Raw genomic sequence first — 16,073 nt, forward strand, 5'->3', positions numbered from 1 at the left:
TCATTTCTCCAATGTCCTTTGGTTCTTGGTGCCCATTTTCGACCACCTCCCATACTTCTTGGGAACCAAGGAGAGCCTTCAGCTGTAGGCTCCAGTTATCATAGCTGACGCTTTTTGATAACTTCGGCAGGGACATGCTGTTAGCTAAACTGGCCATCTCGATCAAACTCTCTAACTCACTCAAACACTTAGGCTCTCAAGCTCAGATACCAATTTATTGACAAACAAGTCTCTCTGGATAAACACTCTTTGTATTCAGATTTGTTGTGTATTGAAATGAAGCACTACATGGTCCTTTTATAGGCCTTTGGACATGACCCTTCAACTACATTCATTAAATATAACCACTACCTAACTCACAATTAATGAACTCTATTGCATGCTTAATCATAACTAGACCCACTCTCAAACTTTTGCAATCTCCTAGACAATTAATATAGCAACTTCCAACTACCCACATTTAAGTTTACCCAATAGTTGCAACCTAAGGAAAAAACATATTAAGCCTTCTAACTACCCACATTTAAGTTTACCCAACAATTGCATACATATCTTCTAAAACAATCCCCACCAGTAAAAAACCAAATTGAAAATCTAAATCAGCACTTCGGCCTTTTGGACAACCTCATTTGTCACCCTTGGGGAGGACTTCCTTGAAGCCAAGGCTACAGCATTAGCAGAAAAGTAAACCTGCAAAAAGATAGGCCATAAAAGAACAAAATCATATAAGTTTGTATCAAAAAAATTCCAATTCAATGGGTATGATGTACCTCATCCTTCTGTCCAGACAATGCCTTGGCCAAGGCATTTACTTCAACAACCTTTTGTGCCGCAAATGCAAGCCAAGATTTAATCTCTTGGTCCAACTTGGTCTCATTCACAAGATCAACTGAAGTGTGAAGAGAACAGGATGTAGAAACCACAACCTTGTCTGTAGAAGTAAAAGGTGGTTCAGATTTAATTTCTGGTATGCTGAATATATGTCAATAACAATGTTAATTGACAACAAGTACCAATCCCAACAATGTCCCCAAGTGCCTGCAAGGTGTTCAAAGAAGATGCAAGATTATTGGCCCAAATATTTCTTCCATCAACAACACCAGCAAAAAGAAATTTTCCAGATGGAAATCCCTGCTTGATCAAATCAAGGGTCTTTGTTCCACGAACAATGTCAAACCCATATGCAGTAACAACCTTCAAAGAGGTGAGAGTTTTGTATGCTTCAACAGGCACGTCAGCAAAATATGTCTCAATCAGAACATTCAAACCAGATAAACTTGATTCTAGCTCTGCATAGGCATGATTAAATGCTTGTAACCGGTGGGCATCAAGATCCTTCACAAGGGTAGGTTCATCAAACTGGACCCAAGAAGCACCGGCTGCCTTCAGTTCAACCACAACCTCCATAAAATATTTAACGAAGTATGATTGAAGCAACATTAATATACAATTCCAGCACGTATCACCACTTTAAGACCATACCTGTAGACAGGAAGGATCTTGTCAATTAGGGAAAGAAGGGAAAACGATTTATCAACACCCTTTGCTGGTTTTGACAGCTACAACTAGGATACAGGTCCCACAAGCACAGGTACAGTATTAATTCCCAGCTACATATTAGAAAGACAAAGGTTATAAGCATCAGTGGATGAAATTAACAATTCAAAATAATTTATTTCACCCTTTGGCCACTAACATTCTTTGCATATTAGAGACCTTTGTAATATGTCAATAGTTAAGGTGGTAAAAATTCTTCTAAGCCAAGAGTCCACAGAATTTTATTATGAACTTTTCAGATCAATCTAGGATAGTTGTGCTAAATCTATCTTAGAACTTACAACTTTGGCCTCTTTGTATTCAACCACAGCCTTGTGTGATGAGTATGAGAATTTAACATCTGGACCCAATTCAGGAACAATGTAATGACTGTACCATAAGGGATCATAAGTTTGTTAGAACTAAACAAATATCAAAACAATTGCCATATTAAATTTTGCATTAATAGATTTAAATCAACTACAGTGTCAAGTGTGCACGTATGTGTGTGCTCCTGCAGTCACTCAAAGTCCCCAACAAAATCTCCATCATACACTAACTTACACCTTTCATGTTAATCGTATTTAATCAAACTATATGTAAAACTCAAAAATTTAGAGAGGGGGTGATTTTACTTACTAGTTGGTGTCAAACCACTTGGTCATTGCCATAGCTGGTACGGATGCATTCCCTCTTGCCATTGAGAAGTAAACATCAAACTCAATCTCCCCGCCATTCCAATTATATCTAGCAGGAACTGCCCCGAGCATGGCTGTTGTGTCCAGCACTTGATCATAGTATGAGAAGGTGTTGCTTGGAATATACTTTGTACCAGCTTCGGCCATCTGCTTCCAGATAGCTGACCTAAGGTCTGCAGCAACCTGCTGCAGCTCCTCAACATTACTGTTTCCATCCCAAAAGGATTCTAATGCAAATTTAAGCTCTCTCTTGGGTCCCATGCGTGGATAACCAACAATATGAGATGCCATTGCTCTGTCATTGCAATATTCAAATCCACAATTTCAATATACAGTTAAAAACGAAGAGGAATGCTAGAATGTATAGCATGTGGTTTTCCATGTTAGGTTTCACTGATTATGGCTAGAATACAAATAGATATGAGACTACTATAATTCACATTACACCTCTACTACAACATCTAGACATGGAATTTGAATTTGGAAAACCATTCATCATATTGTTTATTTACTTCCCCCATAAACGTGAATGAACTAACTGGAAACTAATCCACCACCATAATCATGATATGAGAATTTTCATGGCTTAAATTGTAACATATAAATCCAATATTTCGTCTTTATGCACAAATATGAATATATTCATAGGTGTTCTTTCTAACATTAATAAGTAATAAATATCGGAATGTCCATCATAAAATATAAGTATTTACCAGTCATTTGAGCCATTGTCCTTAAATCTTATGAAATATAAATACATACTGCACTTAAATCTTTCTATTGTCTTCAATTCAAGTTCTATAACCTGAGTTCTATAACCTGACAGAATCTCACTTATGCTCCCTCCTACTATTCAGAAGAGTTCTTAAATTTAAATTCAATTCCAAGAGTAAAAACATATACAAAGCAACAAAACAGTCACCACACATCTGCATTTTAGAATATAAAGACATCTAACATTATTTAACTGATCAAAACAACCATAGTTCTCAACAAACAAAAAATCAAACACACGGTGAATAACCATTGATTTGGGCTTGCTAATCATCTTATTCTATTAGGAAGGAGATACAGACCAATCAACCAAAAGGGTTCGGTGAACACAGTGATTACAAAAAGAAATACCAACTTCAGCCGACTACAAATTACAAGGTTCACAAAATCAGGCTTAGTAGCAACTCATAACCCACAAAATAAAATAGTTGGACCGCTAAGCATGAGAAGGGAGGGCATTAAGTTGCTCATGTGAACATCAACTTCAAACCCCAGAGAGCATCGAAATCAAATTTTGAAAGCAAAGAAATAGGAAAACCACAGAGGGGATAGGCAGGCTCAAAATCAGAGTATAAGCCAAAAGAAGAGGACGAGTAAGAGAGTGTGCAGAGTAAACGATGCAACACACTGATCAGAGAGTTTGTACATTTATACTATTCACTTCACAGTCCAAGCTATTTCTCTCTCTCGCTCTGTATTTTTATGTTCCGCTTCCTTCTTACTTCTCTCGGTACTGCTACAAGTAATAATCTAGCTATTTCCCAAAACATTTTTTATTTTATTTCTTTTATTATCACTAATATTTTAATTTAATTCTTCCCGTTGTCTTATTTTCTAACTTTTACCATTTTATTAAACAAACATAAATCAAAATAAGATTTAAGTAATAAATTTGTATATAAAGTTACGACTTTTTTAAACATAATATTAATACAAATAATATCAGGCTGACATTAATATATATATATATATATATATATATATATATATATATATATAAAGTTATGACTTTGCAATGAAGTACTTAAACAGAATACACTATCAATATATTTGGTAACAATTAAATTAAAATTTAAAAATATTCAGAAATGGAATTTATTAGTTTTAAAGAAATAAAATTGTGGGTTTTTAAGAAATAAAAACACTTTAATGATTCATTGGGCTAAGGAAAAGCAACGAGAAATAAATGCAACTCATTTGATATAATATTTGTTTATATTAATATATTTAGTGTAAAACCATAATAATAATAATAATAATAATAATAATAATAATAATAATTATTATTATTATTATTATTATTAATATTCCTGCAAAAATAATAGTAAGGTATTAGGGAACATAAATTATATCTTACCCAATCTTCGACTTCCTAGGATGGATATTCTTCGATCCTGCTGGGCATGCCTTCATGTCTTATTGCCGACTAAACATTTTGGAGGTTACTTATAGAAAAGGACTTTGACGATCAAGTCAGTGAGAACTCTTAAAAGTCAAATCACAGTTTTAGAATTAGTGAATTGTGTCTACCTAGTTACATCCCAATAATTGGGGATACCTACAGGCATTCAGGGTGTTGTGCCACTCACTATATCTTCATCCTTCTCCCAAGTGCTTTTTGTATTTTTAGGATACTCAGCCAGAAAGTCCTATTACCTGGTTGTCCTTGGTAAGCCGGCCAGGTATAAGCATGTTGGATGTTTTTTCTTAGTCTTTCAAGCATTTCAAGGACGGTTTTTTCAAAGTCTTCGTGAAGGAGTCGGGTCATTCGCTTTTTTATAATGAGTATGGGGTACCAAGTTCCCATTCAGCTGGTGGGATAACCCTCGACGATATAAGGGGATGAAAAAGGGGGAGTTATCGGCGAATGACATAGAAGTAGTAGAGGTTCTAGGGAGGTTTAACAATAAGTTGCCCACTAAAGACTTAGTTAGAATTTATTTATCGGTGCATCCCCTTGTTGATTTGGAAGGTATCATTTTTCTTGTGTTTCGTTTAATGTAAGAGAGATTACCACGTGTGTTTGCATTATAGGTCACATGGCTCAGTTAGGGAAAAAGAACTTGAGTCTCTTTAGGACTTTGTGAAAGGAGCAGGCCAAGAAGTCCAAGCATGGGGGAAATACTGAAGTTCCCAACATGCAAGAAGCACTGGTGGAGGTTCGAGTTCATGGCGGCCTGAAAAGAAAGTCGCCAAGCCTTGTTCATAAGGGGATTGGGAAGGATATGAAGAGGGTTAGGGCCGAATTGTTTGGTTCTAGGTCAACATCAGGGATTAGAAAACCTGAGGCATGCTTGATAAAGCTACTAGATACATTAGTCCATCATTACATCGATATCGATCTACCATAAACGGTGATTTCTTCTATGGACAACATGGAACCCAATGCAATGATAAAGGCCACGCTGGAAGTTAATAGCAAGGCTTTGATTATGGGTTGTAGGGTTGGCACCCTTCTACAGAGGGAGATAAAAGAAAGAGGCAAAGCCAAGGTGGAGGAAGTCCAAGAAGAGCTGAAGACTCAGGCCACTAAGCATGAAGAAGAGAAGACGGCTTCGGAAAAAGGAGCGGGAGGAGTGGGCGACTGAGAGGAAGCGCGTTGGCTCATGGAAAGTTAGGTGTTTAGATTCTGAGAAAAAGATGAATGAAAAAATTAAAGACCTCGAGAAAGATAATGAATAATTGATGGAGAAATATGTTGACATCGAGAGTGAGTTTGAAGATTTAAAGAATCATATAATTCAAGAACATATTGATGGTTTCAACAAAGGTCTAAGACAGGCGACCTTCTTGTGGTGGATGTTGCGGATTCAAAGTACGATGTTAACAAGGATGTCGTCGATGGCCGCCTGGTGGATGAGGACAACCTAAGCGTTAAACAAGTTAAGGAAATGCCAGCAACTTGTGATAGGGATCTCATGGTGGAGGAAGACGTTACAATGTAAGTGGAAACTGACCAAAATACTAACTAATTTTACTTTGATCATATTCTGGCTTTTGAGCCTAAGTTTGTAATAATTTGCACTCTGGTTACTTCGCGAACATAACTGCCTGTTTTGCCTTATTATTTTGGAATATATCAGTTGCTTATATGCTTTCGTGTGTATGTTGCTTCTAAGCTATCATATACTTTTGATTATCGTTATTTTCACCTATTTTTATTCCGCATTGGCTAAAATTTGACTATGATATTTCAGTTGTTGGCACAAGCAAGCTTGAAGCAAAGAATTGATAAAGCCATGTGCATGAAGATCATAGGTGTTTGATGAAGATTGATGAAGATTCACTTGAAGATTAAGTTTTAGTGTGTTAAATATGAAAATAACATGTTAAATGTAATGTCTTAGTGTTATACATTGTTGATAGGCTATATGACATAAGTTAGATGTCTTGTGTGCCTTAGTGTGTCTCTTTTAATATGTTAAAATGAGTTTCTGGTATGAATGCATTCAGTCAGTTGAATTATTTTTCAATCGACTGAAGTCAAGTGAAATCAGCTGACTGTACGGAAAATTTAATCGACTATTTTCACTTAAACCAGACTATATAAGCTATGTTTTCGCAAGCAGAGGTGCGAATCTGAGCTTTTGTGCACTAAACTTTGTCATTCATCTCTAGAAAGCTCTTTCTCTGCAATACACAGCTACAACTCGTGTTTTGAAGATCTTGGTTGATCTTGTTTGATCTTGGAGGCATTTTGGCTTGTGAGTAACTTGAAGAACACATGTATGGTTTGCTAGGGACAACCACCATCAGGTTTGGATGTTCTTGTGCCTCTGGTTGGTTTGCCTGATGTGATTTCAAGTCTATAAGTATGATTCTTGTAGGGTGTGTGTCTAAATTTTTGTATGAGTCAAAAATCTTGTGAGTTTTGTTGTTCAAAAGTGTAATCTTGGTGTGTGATTTGTAAAACTTTTGAATATAGTGGAAACCAGGCTTAGGTTGTCCTGGTAAACTGGATGTAGCTCTGTGATTGAGTGAACCAGTATAAAAACAATTGTGCATTTCTCTTTCCCTCATCTCACTCTCTTTGAAACTCTTTAAAAACTCAAGAAAACCAAGCAATTTGATCTTTGGTTTGCTTTAATGCGTTCTAGTGTAATTTGAGGCTGTATACTTGTTAAAAATAGTGATTGGAACAAGTCTTGTATGTAAAAGATTATTGTTTGAGTTCAATTCGCGAATTCTGCATTCTGCATAAATCTCCAGTATTTTAGTTGTCTGAATTGTCTTTTTAATCGACTGTTTTATAGCTTCAAGAACAATTTAGTCTGTTGTTATATATTTTAATCGACTGAAAGTGTGCTGGTCTGCTGCATTTACATCCAAACTTTCCAATCCATTAGATTCAATTGAAAAGAGGTATGCTCGTGACCATTTACTTATGCTCGTTCTGGCCAGTTATGCAAAATATTGTCTGAGGTATATTACTAAAGTAAATAAGCAATTGCGAGAATGTGCTGTGATTAGGTCCTAAGCCAAGTAATTAGTTAAGAAATTAAGCACGGTGCGTGTGTTCGACCAGAGTCGTCTACTTTAGTAGGCAGGAGGGAACTTAAAGTTTTATTGGCGAAAAAAGTCTTCGATTAGGACCACTTATTTTAGTAAGCGGTAGGGAACTAAAATAGGTGCTCGACCAGGACTGCTTACTTTAGTAAGCGGCATGGAACTAGAAAATATTTGGTTTTAAAATGTGCTCGACTAGGGTCGCCTACTTTAGTAGGCGATAAGGAACTAAAAGAATACAAGACAAGTTTTCAAAGAACCCTTATTGTATTGATCGTTTTGGGTACCTTGTTAAAAACTCCTTGGCCAAAACCCTCCTTAGGGAAAAATGTCGCGTGAGGAAAAAGAGTACACCTAGGGTTACAAATTGTTCAACTCTTTACAATCTAGCCAGGACTTTTAGCTAAAATAAAACTTGAGGTGAGATACATTCCATGTGTTAGGTATCAGATCTCCTGATAGTTGTTCCAACCTGTAGGCGCCTCCACCTATATCTTCGCGTACTTTGTATGGACCATCCCAGTTGGTTGAAAACTTCCCGTCCTTTTTTCTTGCGCTACTAGCCAATCTCACACCAAGTCTCCCTTCACGAATGATTGTGGTTGGAGTTTGGAGTTGTATTTTCTCGCGGTTCTTTGTTTGGCCGCCATGTTTCTGATCTGTGTCTTTTCTCGTAGTTCTGTCTCCAAGTCAAGGTTTGTGCATAAACTTTGCTGATTTGTTTTGTTGTCATATATATGCCTTCTTAAAGAAGGTTCCTTGATTTCGACTAAGATCATGACTTCTTGATAACGCTGTCGTTGACGCGATCAAATTAATACTACTTATCTATAACAACTTCAGTATTATTAAGATAGTAGTCAACATAATAGAAAGGGTAAAGTAACCCAAAGTCGTCTCCCAACGAACACGGAATTGATTTTTAGCAAATTAGTTTTTATAAAACTATACAAATGAGTTAGTCAAATAAATAAAAAATATAGGGGATTAAGATAAACAAAGATAGAAATAAAATTTAAAAGATAAAAAGAAATAAAAACAATAGTAAAGAAAATAGATTGATTCCATTGCTTTTTCAAAATAGATTCATCATCGGTTATCTAAAGATTATTACTCAATTAATTATTGTTGTAGATTTGCAAACTAATCAATGTAAAGTCTCAATTAATTTGTTGGCGTTCTCACTTTTAACCAAAGTACAGTCTCAATTAAAAGTGAGAACTTTTAGATTATCCATAGTAAATTCAACCAAAGTACAGTCTCAATCAAATTTCACTATGCCTAATCATGTCTATTCTTTTATCTCCTCACCAAATAAAAAGCTTAATTAATCAAAGTAAAGTCTCAATTATTGGTAAAAACTCATTTAATCACATGAAAGTTTCTAAATAAAATCAAAGTAAAGTCTCAATTCAATTTAAAAACCCTTGGACTCATATGACCAACATGCATATAGATTTAAAATCATTACTTTTTACGTGATTTAAAGATAAAAGACATAGATGAATGAAAACCTCAACAATAATAAAAAGAACAAAGAAATTAATTGATCTAACCTCAGAATCCAATTAAGAAATTACAATGAAATCAACCCAAGAAGTTTAGAACTCCATGAATGTAAAATAAAAATAGAAGAATGGAGAGAGAGAAAGGAAACGAAATTAGGCCCCCCTAATGGTTTCAAAACTCCGAAGTCCCGAGCTTGTCTTTCTGCTTCTCCCTTGATCTCTTTATATAGGATTTGGACTGGGCTTTTCGGTTGCTAAAACCTCTCAAATATCTTTTAAAATAAAGATAAAGATAAATATTCAAAGATATTTGGAGAGATCTAAATTATTTGACAAATATAGTTTGGTTAATAATTTATGATATAATTAAATAAATAAATTATTTAAAGATATCTAATAAATTATTAACAAATAATATTTGCATTAATTTTCTCAATAAGTCAATTTTAATCCTGTAGTCCAAATTTGTAGAGACATCCAAAAATATCAATATTTGCAATTAAACCCTTTTTGTTTGACCAGTCTTTGACCATATTTGAATATTTGACCAGAGTTGACTGTTTGATCAGGTTTGACCAATTTGACTGTGCAATAGCAAACTGACACATGGCAACTCCTTCTCTCACCAGAATTAGGGTTTCACTCTCACACTCTTCTCCAACAAAGCTGCTACGTGATGATGGCTGCGACTGCCGTTTTCCGGCGACGAAGGCGCGGTGGTGGAAGCGCAGATCTGTGTTGAAGAATGCAGTGCAGATGTGGTGCTGGTCCAGGTGCGTGAAGCTTCCATGGTTTGTGCGCGTCTCCTCTCCTATGGCTCACGGTGGCTCGGATTCAACGCTACAGTGGTTCGTGTGGAGATAGAGAAGCATGGTGGTGATGGTTCTGGCTTACGGTGTGCGAGAGGTTCTGGTGCTGTTGCGGTGCTGCAGGCGTGGTGGTGATAGTTGTGCGCTTGTTGTTGTACGCGTTGCTGCAGCTCCGTTGTTAATGGTGGTGGTGGCAACGTGAAGAGGATGGTTGTTGTGGAGGTGGTCCAAGGTTGAGCTGCTGGTGCGTGAAGCTCACGGTGGTGGAACTGCGCGATGGTGTAGAATGTTTCAATGGATGCATATTCGAATCAGGCTCGCAGGTGCGGTGGTGTTGCGGTGGCTCTTCAGCGACGGCGAGGTGCAAGGATTCACGGTGATGCAGTCTGGTTCGTGGCCAGCATGGTGTTGCTCGTGGTGGATGGTGGTGGCGGAGCAATGGTTGCCAGCTTCAATGGATGACGGTGGTAGCCATGCTGCAAGAGGAGAAATTAGGGTTTCTCATGGGAGAGATGGAAGATGATGACGTGGCACCATTTGATTGGCCGAATTTTGAGTTGTTGGATCATGACACATGTCAATATGTGGTTGGACAGATTTGAAAGTTAGGGATTGCCACATGGTATGATCTGAGTGAGTTGGGTTTAAGTAGTAGGAGGGGTGTAAATAGACATATTATAGGGTGCAAAATATGTTTTTGGTGAGATCCATTTAGAAAGAGGGAAGTGTATAAGTAAAAACTGGGGTGCATAAGTGATTTTTCCAGAACTTGCTAATTTCAACCTTATTAAAAGGTGTTTTGTAATTTCAATCAATTTATTTTCCCACCTTTAAATAAGCTTAATCTTAACTTCAGTTGCATCAACAAATGTTAAAATATCCAAAAATAATTTATGCAGCTAAAAATAACTTTTTAAGACATTTTTATCATACAAGCTCAAACAACCTAATTATTAGAATTATCAATTAAGTCACTCTTTAACCACATAAGTTCAATTAAATACCCAAAATTAAATACTGAATGAGGGCAAAAATACGCACTCATCACTTCTGTTCCGTATACCAAACTAAAAGGGGATTCGTTGGTGGCAGATTGCAGAGTGCATCTATATGCCCACAACACCTCAAATAATTCTTTTGGCCACTTCCGTTTTTCTCCATCTAGCCTTTTTCGTAATTCGACCAGTATTACCTTGTTGGCGAGCTCTGCTTGTCCATTGGTTTGCGGATTTTCCACTAAACTAGTAATATGCTTGATTCCTAGGCTAGTATATAACTTTGCTAATTCCTTGTTTATGAATTGTCGTCCATTATCGATTATGATTGTGTGTGGCACTCCGTATCGACATATTATGTTTTTCCAAATGAAATTTTGAATTTATTGCACCGTGATGGTGGCCAGTGGCTGGGCCTCGATCCATTTTGTAAAATAGTCAATCCCTATAATTAGGAATTTGACTTGCCCTTTCCCAAGAGGGAACAACCCTAAGGTATTCATCCCCCACTTTGCAAATGGTCATGAGGAGAGTATGGAATGCAGTTCCTCCTATTTTGGTGAATAAGATTGTCGTGCTTTTGGCACGACAAACATTTCTTGACAAAGGTATGACAATTTGCCTCCATGGTTGGCCAAAAGTATTCGCCCATTAAGATTCTTGCCGCCATGGTCTGTGATCTAGAATGATAGTCGCATATTCCTTCATGAATCTCTTTTATAACATATTGTGTTTATTCCTTTGTGACACACTTTAGCAAAGGCTGACCATACCCGCGTTTGTATAGGTCATCTCCAATTAGCGTGTAACGCGCTATTTTTGACATCCATCTTTTGTCCATATTATTGGGGGGGGGGGGGGGGGTTGTCGGTTTTCAGATAGTATATGTGTGGTGACATCCAATTGTCATTGTTGGTGTGTAAGTTTAGATAGGTATTAGCTATTGAGGGTGCCATTAGTGTTTGATGCAGTAAAGACTTGTATTTCTCCTTTTTTCTAGTACTTGCTAGTTTTGATAAAGTTTTTACCCGCATGTTGTCCCCTCTAGGTATGTGTTGTATGGTGATCTCATCAAAGCTGGAGTTCATGACGTCTCGAACCAAGTGATAGTACTGAAGGAGCATTGGGTTCTTTATTTGGTATTCATCATTGAGATGTCCCATAGTGAGTTTGGAGTCAATTTTGCATGCTAGTCGACGAACTTCTACTTTTCGTGTTGGCAATAGTCCAACTAGGATAGTTTCGTATTCGGCCTGCTTGTTAGACGTCTTGAAAGTGAAACACATGGATTTTTCAATGAGGATCTGGTTTAGGTCTTCTAGCTGCGTCGGCTCCCTTTTAGTTAGAGGATCCGTTAACATACAAGATCCATAGGTCCTCATCTGGTGCGTGTTATAGGTCGTTAACAAAATCGAACAAGCATTGATCTTTGATGGATTTGTGTGGTTCATAACATATATGAAACTTTGAGAGTTCTATGGACCAGGACGACATTCATCCTGCTAGATCACGCTTTTGAGGGATCTATTGTATTGGGTAGTTAGTTTTGATGATGAACAGATGGTTTTGGAAGTAGGGTCCGAGTCTTCTTACATCGTTAACTAAGGATAGGGTTAGCTTTTCCACCATCTGATATCTGTTTTTGGGGTCTTGCAAACTTCTGCTAACAAAGTATATCGGTTATTGGGTTCCTTCGAATTATTGCACCAACGTGGCACTAACCATTATTGCAGTGATGTATACCAGTAGTGTGAGGTTAGGATCGGGCTTTCGGAGGATAGGGGGACACTAGAATTTTCTTCAAATCTTGAAACATTCGCTCACATTCCTCCCCCCATGAGAACTTGGTGGATTTTCGTAGGAGATTGATGATGAGGCATGTCTTATCTGCCAACTTGGGCATGAATCTTGATATAGCCACAAGTTGGCCTATTAGCCGTTGTACATCCTTAATAATCGTCGAACTTTACATTTCAATTATGGCTCTACACTTTTCAGGGTTCGCTCCGCGATGTGTGAGCATGAACCCCAGGAACTTACCGCCATCTACCCTAAAGAAGCATTTTTCTGGATTCAGCCTTAGGTTGTGCTTTCGTAGCGCAACGAACACCTCGCCTAAGTCCTTAGAGTGTTGCGAACGTCTACATAGACTTTAACACATTTACCCATTAGGTGGCTGAAGACTTTATCCATCAACCTTTGGTATGTTGCCCCTTCGTTTTTTAGGCCAAAGGGCATTACTCTAAAAGTAATTTGCATCTTTTATGATGAACGCGATTTTGATCATGTCTGATAGGGCCATCGATATTTGATTGTACCCTGAGTAGATGTATAGGAAACTTAGTACCTAGTTCCCTACTACGCCGTCCACTAAGCGATCAACGATGGGTAACGGGTATGCGTCTTTGGGGTAGGCTTTATTGAGATTAGTATAGTCTATGCACATTCGCCATCTGCCACTAGGCTTCTTTACAAGGACAACATTAGCAAGCCATGTCGTGTAATAGACCTCACCAATGAATCTGGCCTCGAGGAGCTTCGCTACTTCTGCCTTAGCTGTCAGTCGTCTTTCTTCTCCCAATTTTCTCTTCTTCTGGGAGACATACCGGGCTTCTTTAAAAACTGACAGACGGTGGACAACCACTAAAGGGTCAACTGGTAAATTTGTCGTAGACCAGGCGAAGAGGTCCGTGTTATCCTTTAGGGTTGATTCAATCATGATTTGGTCATTGTTGCTTAAGTCGAAACTGAGTTGTATGGTTCTCCCTGGTGCAAGCTCCAGACTTCTAGTTTCTCCAACTAATTGGATGCGCGAGTCACACCCTTTTCTTGGGTTGAGGTCTTCGCTTGTCAAAGAGATGCCTACTCTTGGCTCTCGCTCTATGTTATTGATAGTCAAGGCCGACTCTTTTGGCCGTAAACTTGAAATATAACTCTCCCGGGCAAGCTATTGATGACCATGGATGGTGATGATGTCACCAGACGAGGAGGGGAACTTCATGGCTAGCTGTGGCGATGATACTATTGTTCCCAAAGTGTTTAGGGATGGCTTTCATCTGACTTCCTTAACGGAACATTGTGTGCAAGTCTATTTAGCCGCGAGTGCACACCTTTTCTCCAAAGAATCCATATATAGGCTCGTCATGAGGGATCGTGACCTCAATTGGTAACGACATTTTTTTGTATGTTGTCCTGTAAAGGATGTCTACTAAGCTGCCCTGATCCACCAGTACTTTTTTAGCTATGAAGTTCTTAAGCTCTACAGTAATAACCATGGGGTTGTCTTGGTCTTGCTCGACGCCATGAAAGTCTGCGTCTGTGAACATGATAGGAGGAATTCGTCGTCGTCTATGTGTGCAAGTTACTGCGTTGATGGACTGAATGCTTCTAAGGTGCCTTTTTCTAGCAGATGTGGTTGCCTCGCCTCCTGCGAAGCCTCCCAATATGGTGTTTATAGTCCCACATAGTGGGGGTCGATCAACGGGGTTGATGTTAGTCTGTGCCGACGGATGTTCTCTACGTTCGTTCTACCTTTCTCTATGATCACGTTGGCAGTCTAAGTCTATGTTGCGGCTATTCACTTATCGAGAATTGCCTTGTCTTTCTCTTTTTACAAACTGTTTTAAATGGCCAGAGCGTATGAGCTATTCGATTTTGTCTTGCAGAGCGTTACACTCATTCGTTGTGTGGTCGTTATTGTGGTGGTATTTGCAATACTTGGTCATGTCCGCATTGGGCGGTTTAAGGGTTTTGTGAGATAGGAGAAAGAGGTCTGTCTGCAGGGCTTCATCTTTAGGCATAGAATCTATTTTAGGGAAAGTTTTTTCTGGTTTCTAGTTAGCGGGAATGTCAGTGCAAAACTTGGTTCATAATGTCTTAATCTCTTCAATGCGAATGTAATTTGTTGTGCGCAGTTGGAGCTTGTGCATGGTGGCGGGAGGTCAGAGGTAGACATTATCAGCAAATAGGTCGAGTTTAAGAGCTAGAGTCATGCATTGTAGGATTACGTCTTGCATGAGGTTTTAATGTGGAGGTCTGCCTTGCTAAAGAGGTCGATGAATGCCCTAAGTGCCTCGTCTCGTTCCTGTTTGACGCTGAGGAGGGACAAAGGGGTGGCTTGGTGGGGGCGGCTTTCGGCAAACTAGGTGGAGAAGAGATTGGATAGGGTGTCAAAGCAATCTATGGAATATAAAGGGAGGGATGTAAACCACTCGAGAGCTGGCCTTTTCTGGGTTGTGGGAAAAGCCTTGCACATGACGACATCTTCATTTGTGTATAAACTGACATTAGTGACATAGATCTTCACATGCTCATCAAGGTCTGTATCCCCACTATATCGCTCCAGCGTGAAGGCTTCACACTAGTTAGGAGGGGGTTTTAATGATGTCGTCAATAAAGGAGTGACGACGTTTGTAGGAGTTTGCCGCTATGGGGTACTTAGCGGCGGTTGGGAAATGAGCAAGGTGGTAATTGGGAGGGGCAAGTGTGGGATGGGTTGGGAGGGTGGATGTATGATGGGTTGTAGTGAAGGTATTGGGAGTTGGGTTGTACTCACTTTCTTCTTCAGTTGGCACATACATAGGGGTTTTGGATTCCACTTGGACCTCTTTTTCTTTGCCTGTCAACATGGCATCTATCTCTATCTTACTTCTAAGTTGTGAATTCTCCTGTCTTAATGCCTCCATCTCATCAGTGTTATGCTTCTTAAAGTTTGCAAATTCCTGCTACATCTTGGCCTACCCTTCCTGGATGGTAGACAAGTCTGGCTGGTTTGCCACAACCTCCTTAGGTCTTGCTTCAGGCTCCTTCGAGATGCCCATTGTGCTATGTGTTGAAACCATCCTCACAGGTTCTCGGATTGCTTCAGTAAGATACTAATTCGTGCCCCACGGTGAGCGCCAATTGTTTTTATAGGAACAATAATAATAATAATAATAATAATAATACATTTCTTTTAAAAACAACAAGCAGTTCCTTTTAGTTTCATTCACATACTCCTATATGTGAAACACAATCCTCTTTCCCATCTCAATCTTCGTTCTCCAATTTCTCACTCTCACTTCATATTCCTTGGATAAAAGGTAGGGGTTTCAATTGTCGCAGAGCCGAGTCTACCCGATCAATTTCTCCATTCAAGTAAGTCAAATATTTCAACCTCCTTCAATGTCCACTGCGTTTTTGTTTCGCATTGCAACCTTTCTTGGATTTTATTCGTTTTTAGGATTTTGGTTTAAATCTCTACTAATC

At 38.5% G+C, this 16,073-nt stretch overlaps 1 protein-coding gene and 1 pseudogene across 2 annotated transcripts; both read right to left on the reverse strand.

Moving 5' to 3' along the window:
• Positions 1-235: 235 nt before the first annotated feature.
• Positions 236-2,558, reverse strand: LOC114187914 (5-methyltetrahydropteroyltriglutamate--homocysteine methyltransferase-like; annotated as a pseudogene). Its single transcript, XR_014995827.1, has 6 exons — positions 2,176-2,558; positions 1,839-1,926; positions 1,470-1,610; positions 1,014-1,401; positions 771-931; positions 236-690 (listed from the first exon to the last, which is right to left on the reverse strand). The product of XR_014995827.1 is annotated as a 5-methyltetrahydropteroyltriglutamate--homocysteine methyltransferase-like (transcript).
• A 10,615-nt stretch (positions 2,559-13,173) lies between these two features.
• Positions 13,174-15,511, reverse strand: LOC146885446 (uncharacterized). The gene is made up of 3 exons (XM_085674934.1): positions 15,382-15,511; positions 13,937-14,253; positions 13,174-13,773 (listed from the first exon to the last, which is right to left on the reverse strand). The coding sequence occupies exons 1-3, from the start codon at positions 15,509-15,511 to the stop codon at positions 13,174-13,176; spliced, it is 1,047 nt and encodes a 348-aa protein (XP_085531060.1).
• Positions 15,512-16,073: the final 562 nt, after the last annotated feature.

This window comes from Vigna unguiculata, chromosome 6 (assembly GCF_037176805.1).
Source record: "Vigna unguiculata cultivar grain cowpea cultivar isolate G323 ecotype 2 chromosome 6, ASM3717680v1, whole genome shotgun sequence".
NCBI classification, from domain to species: domain Eukaryota; kingdom Viridiplantae; phylum Streptophyta; class Magnoliopsida; order Fabales; family Fabaceae; genus Vigna; species Vigna unguiculata.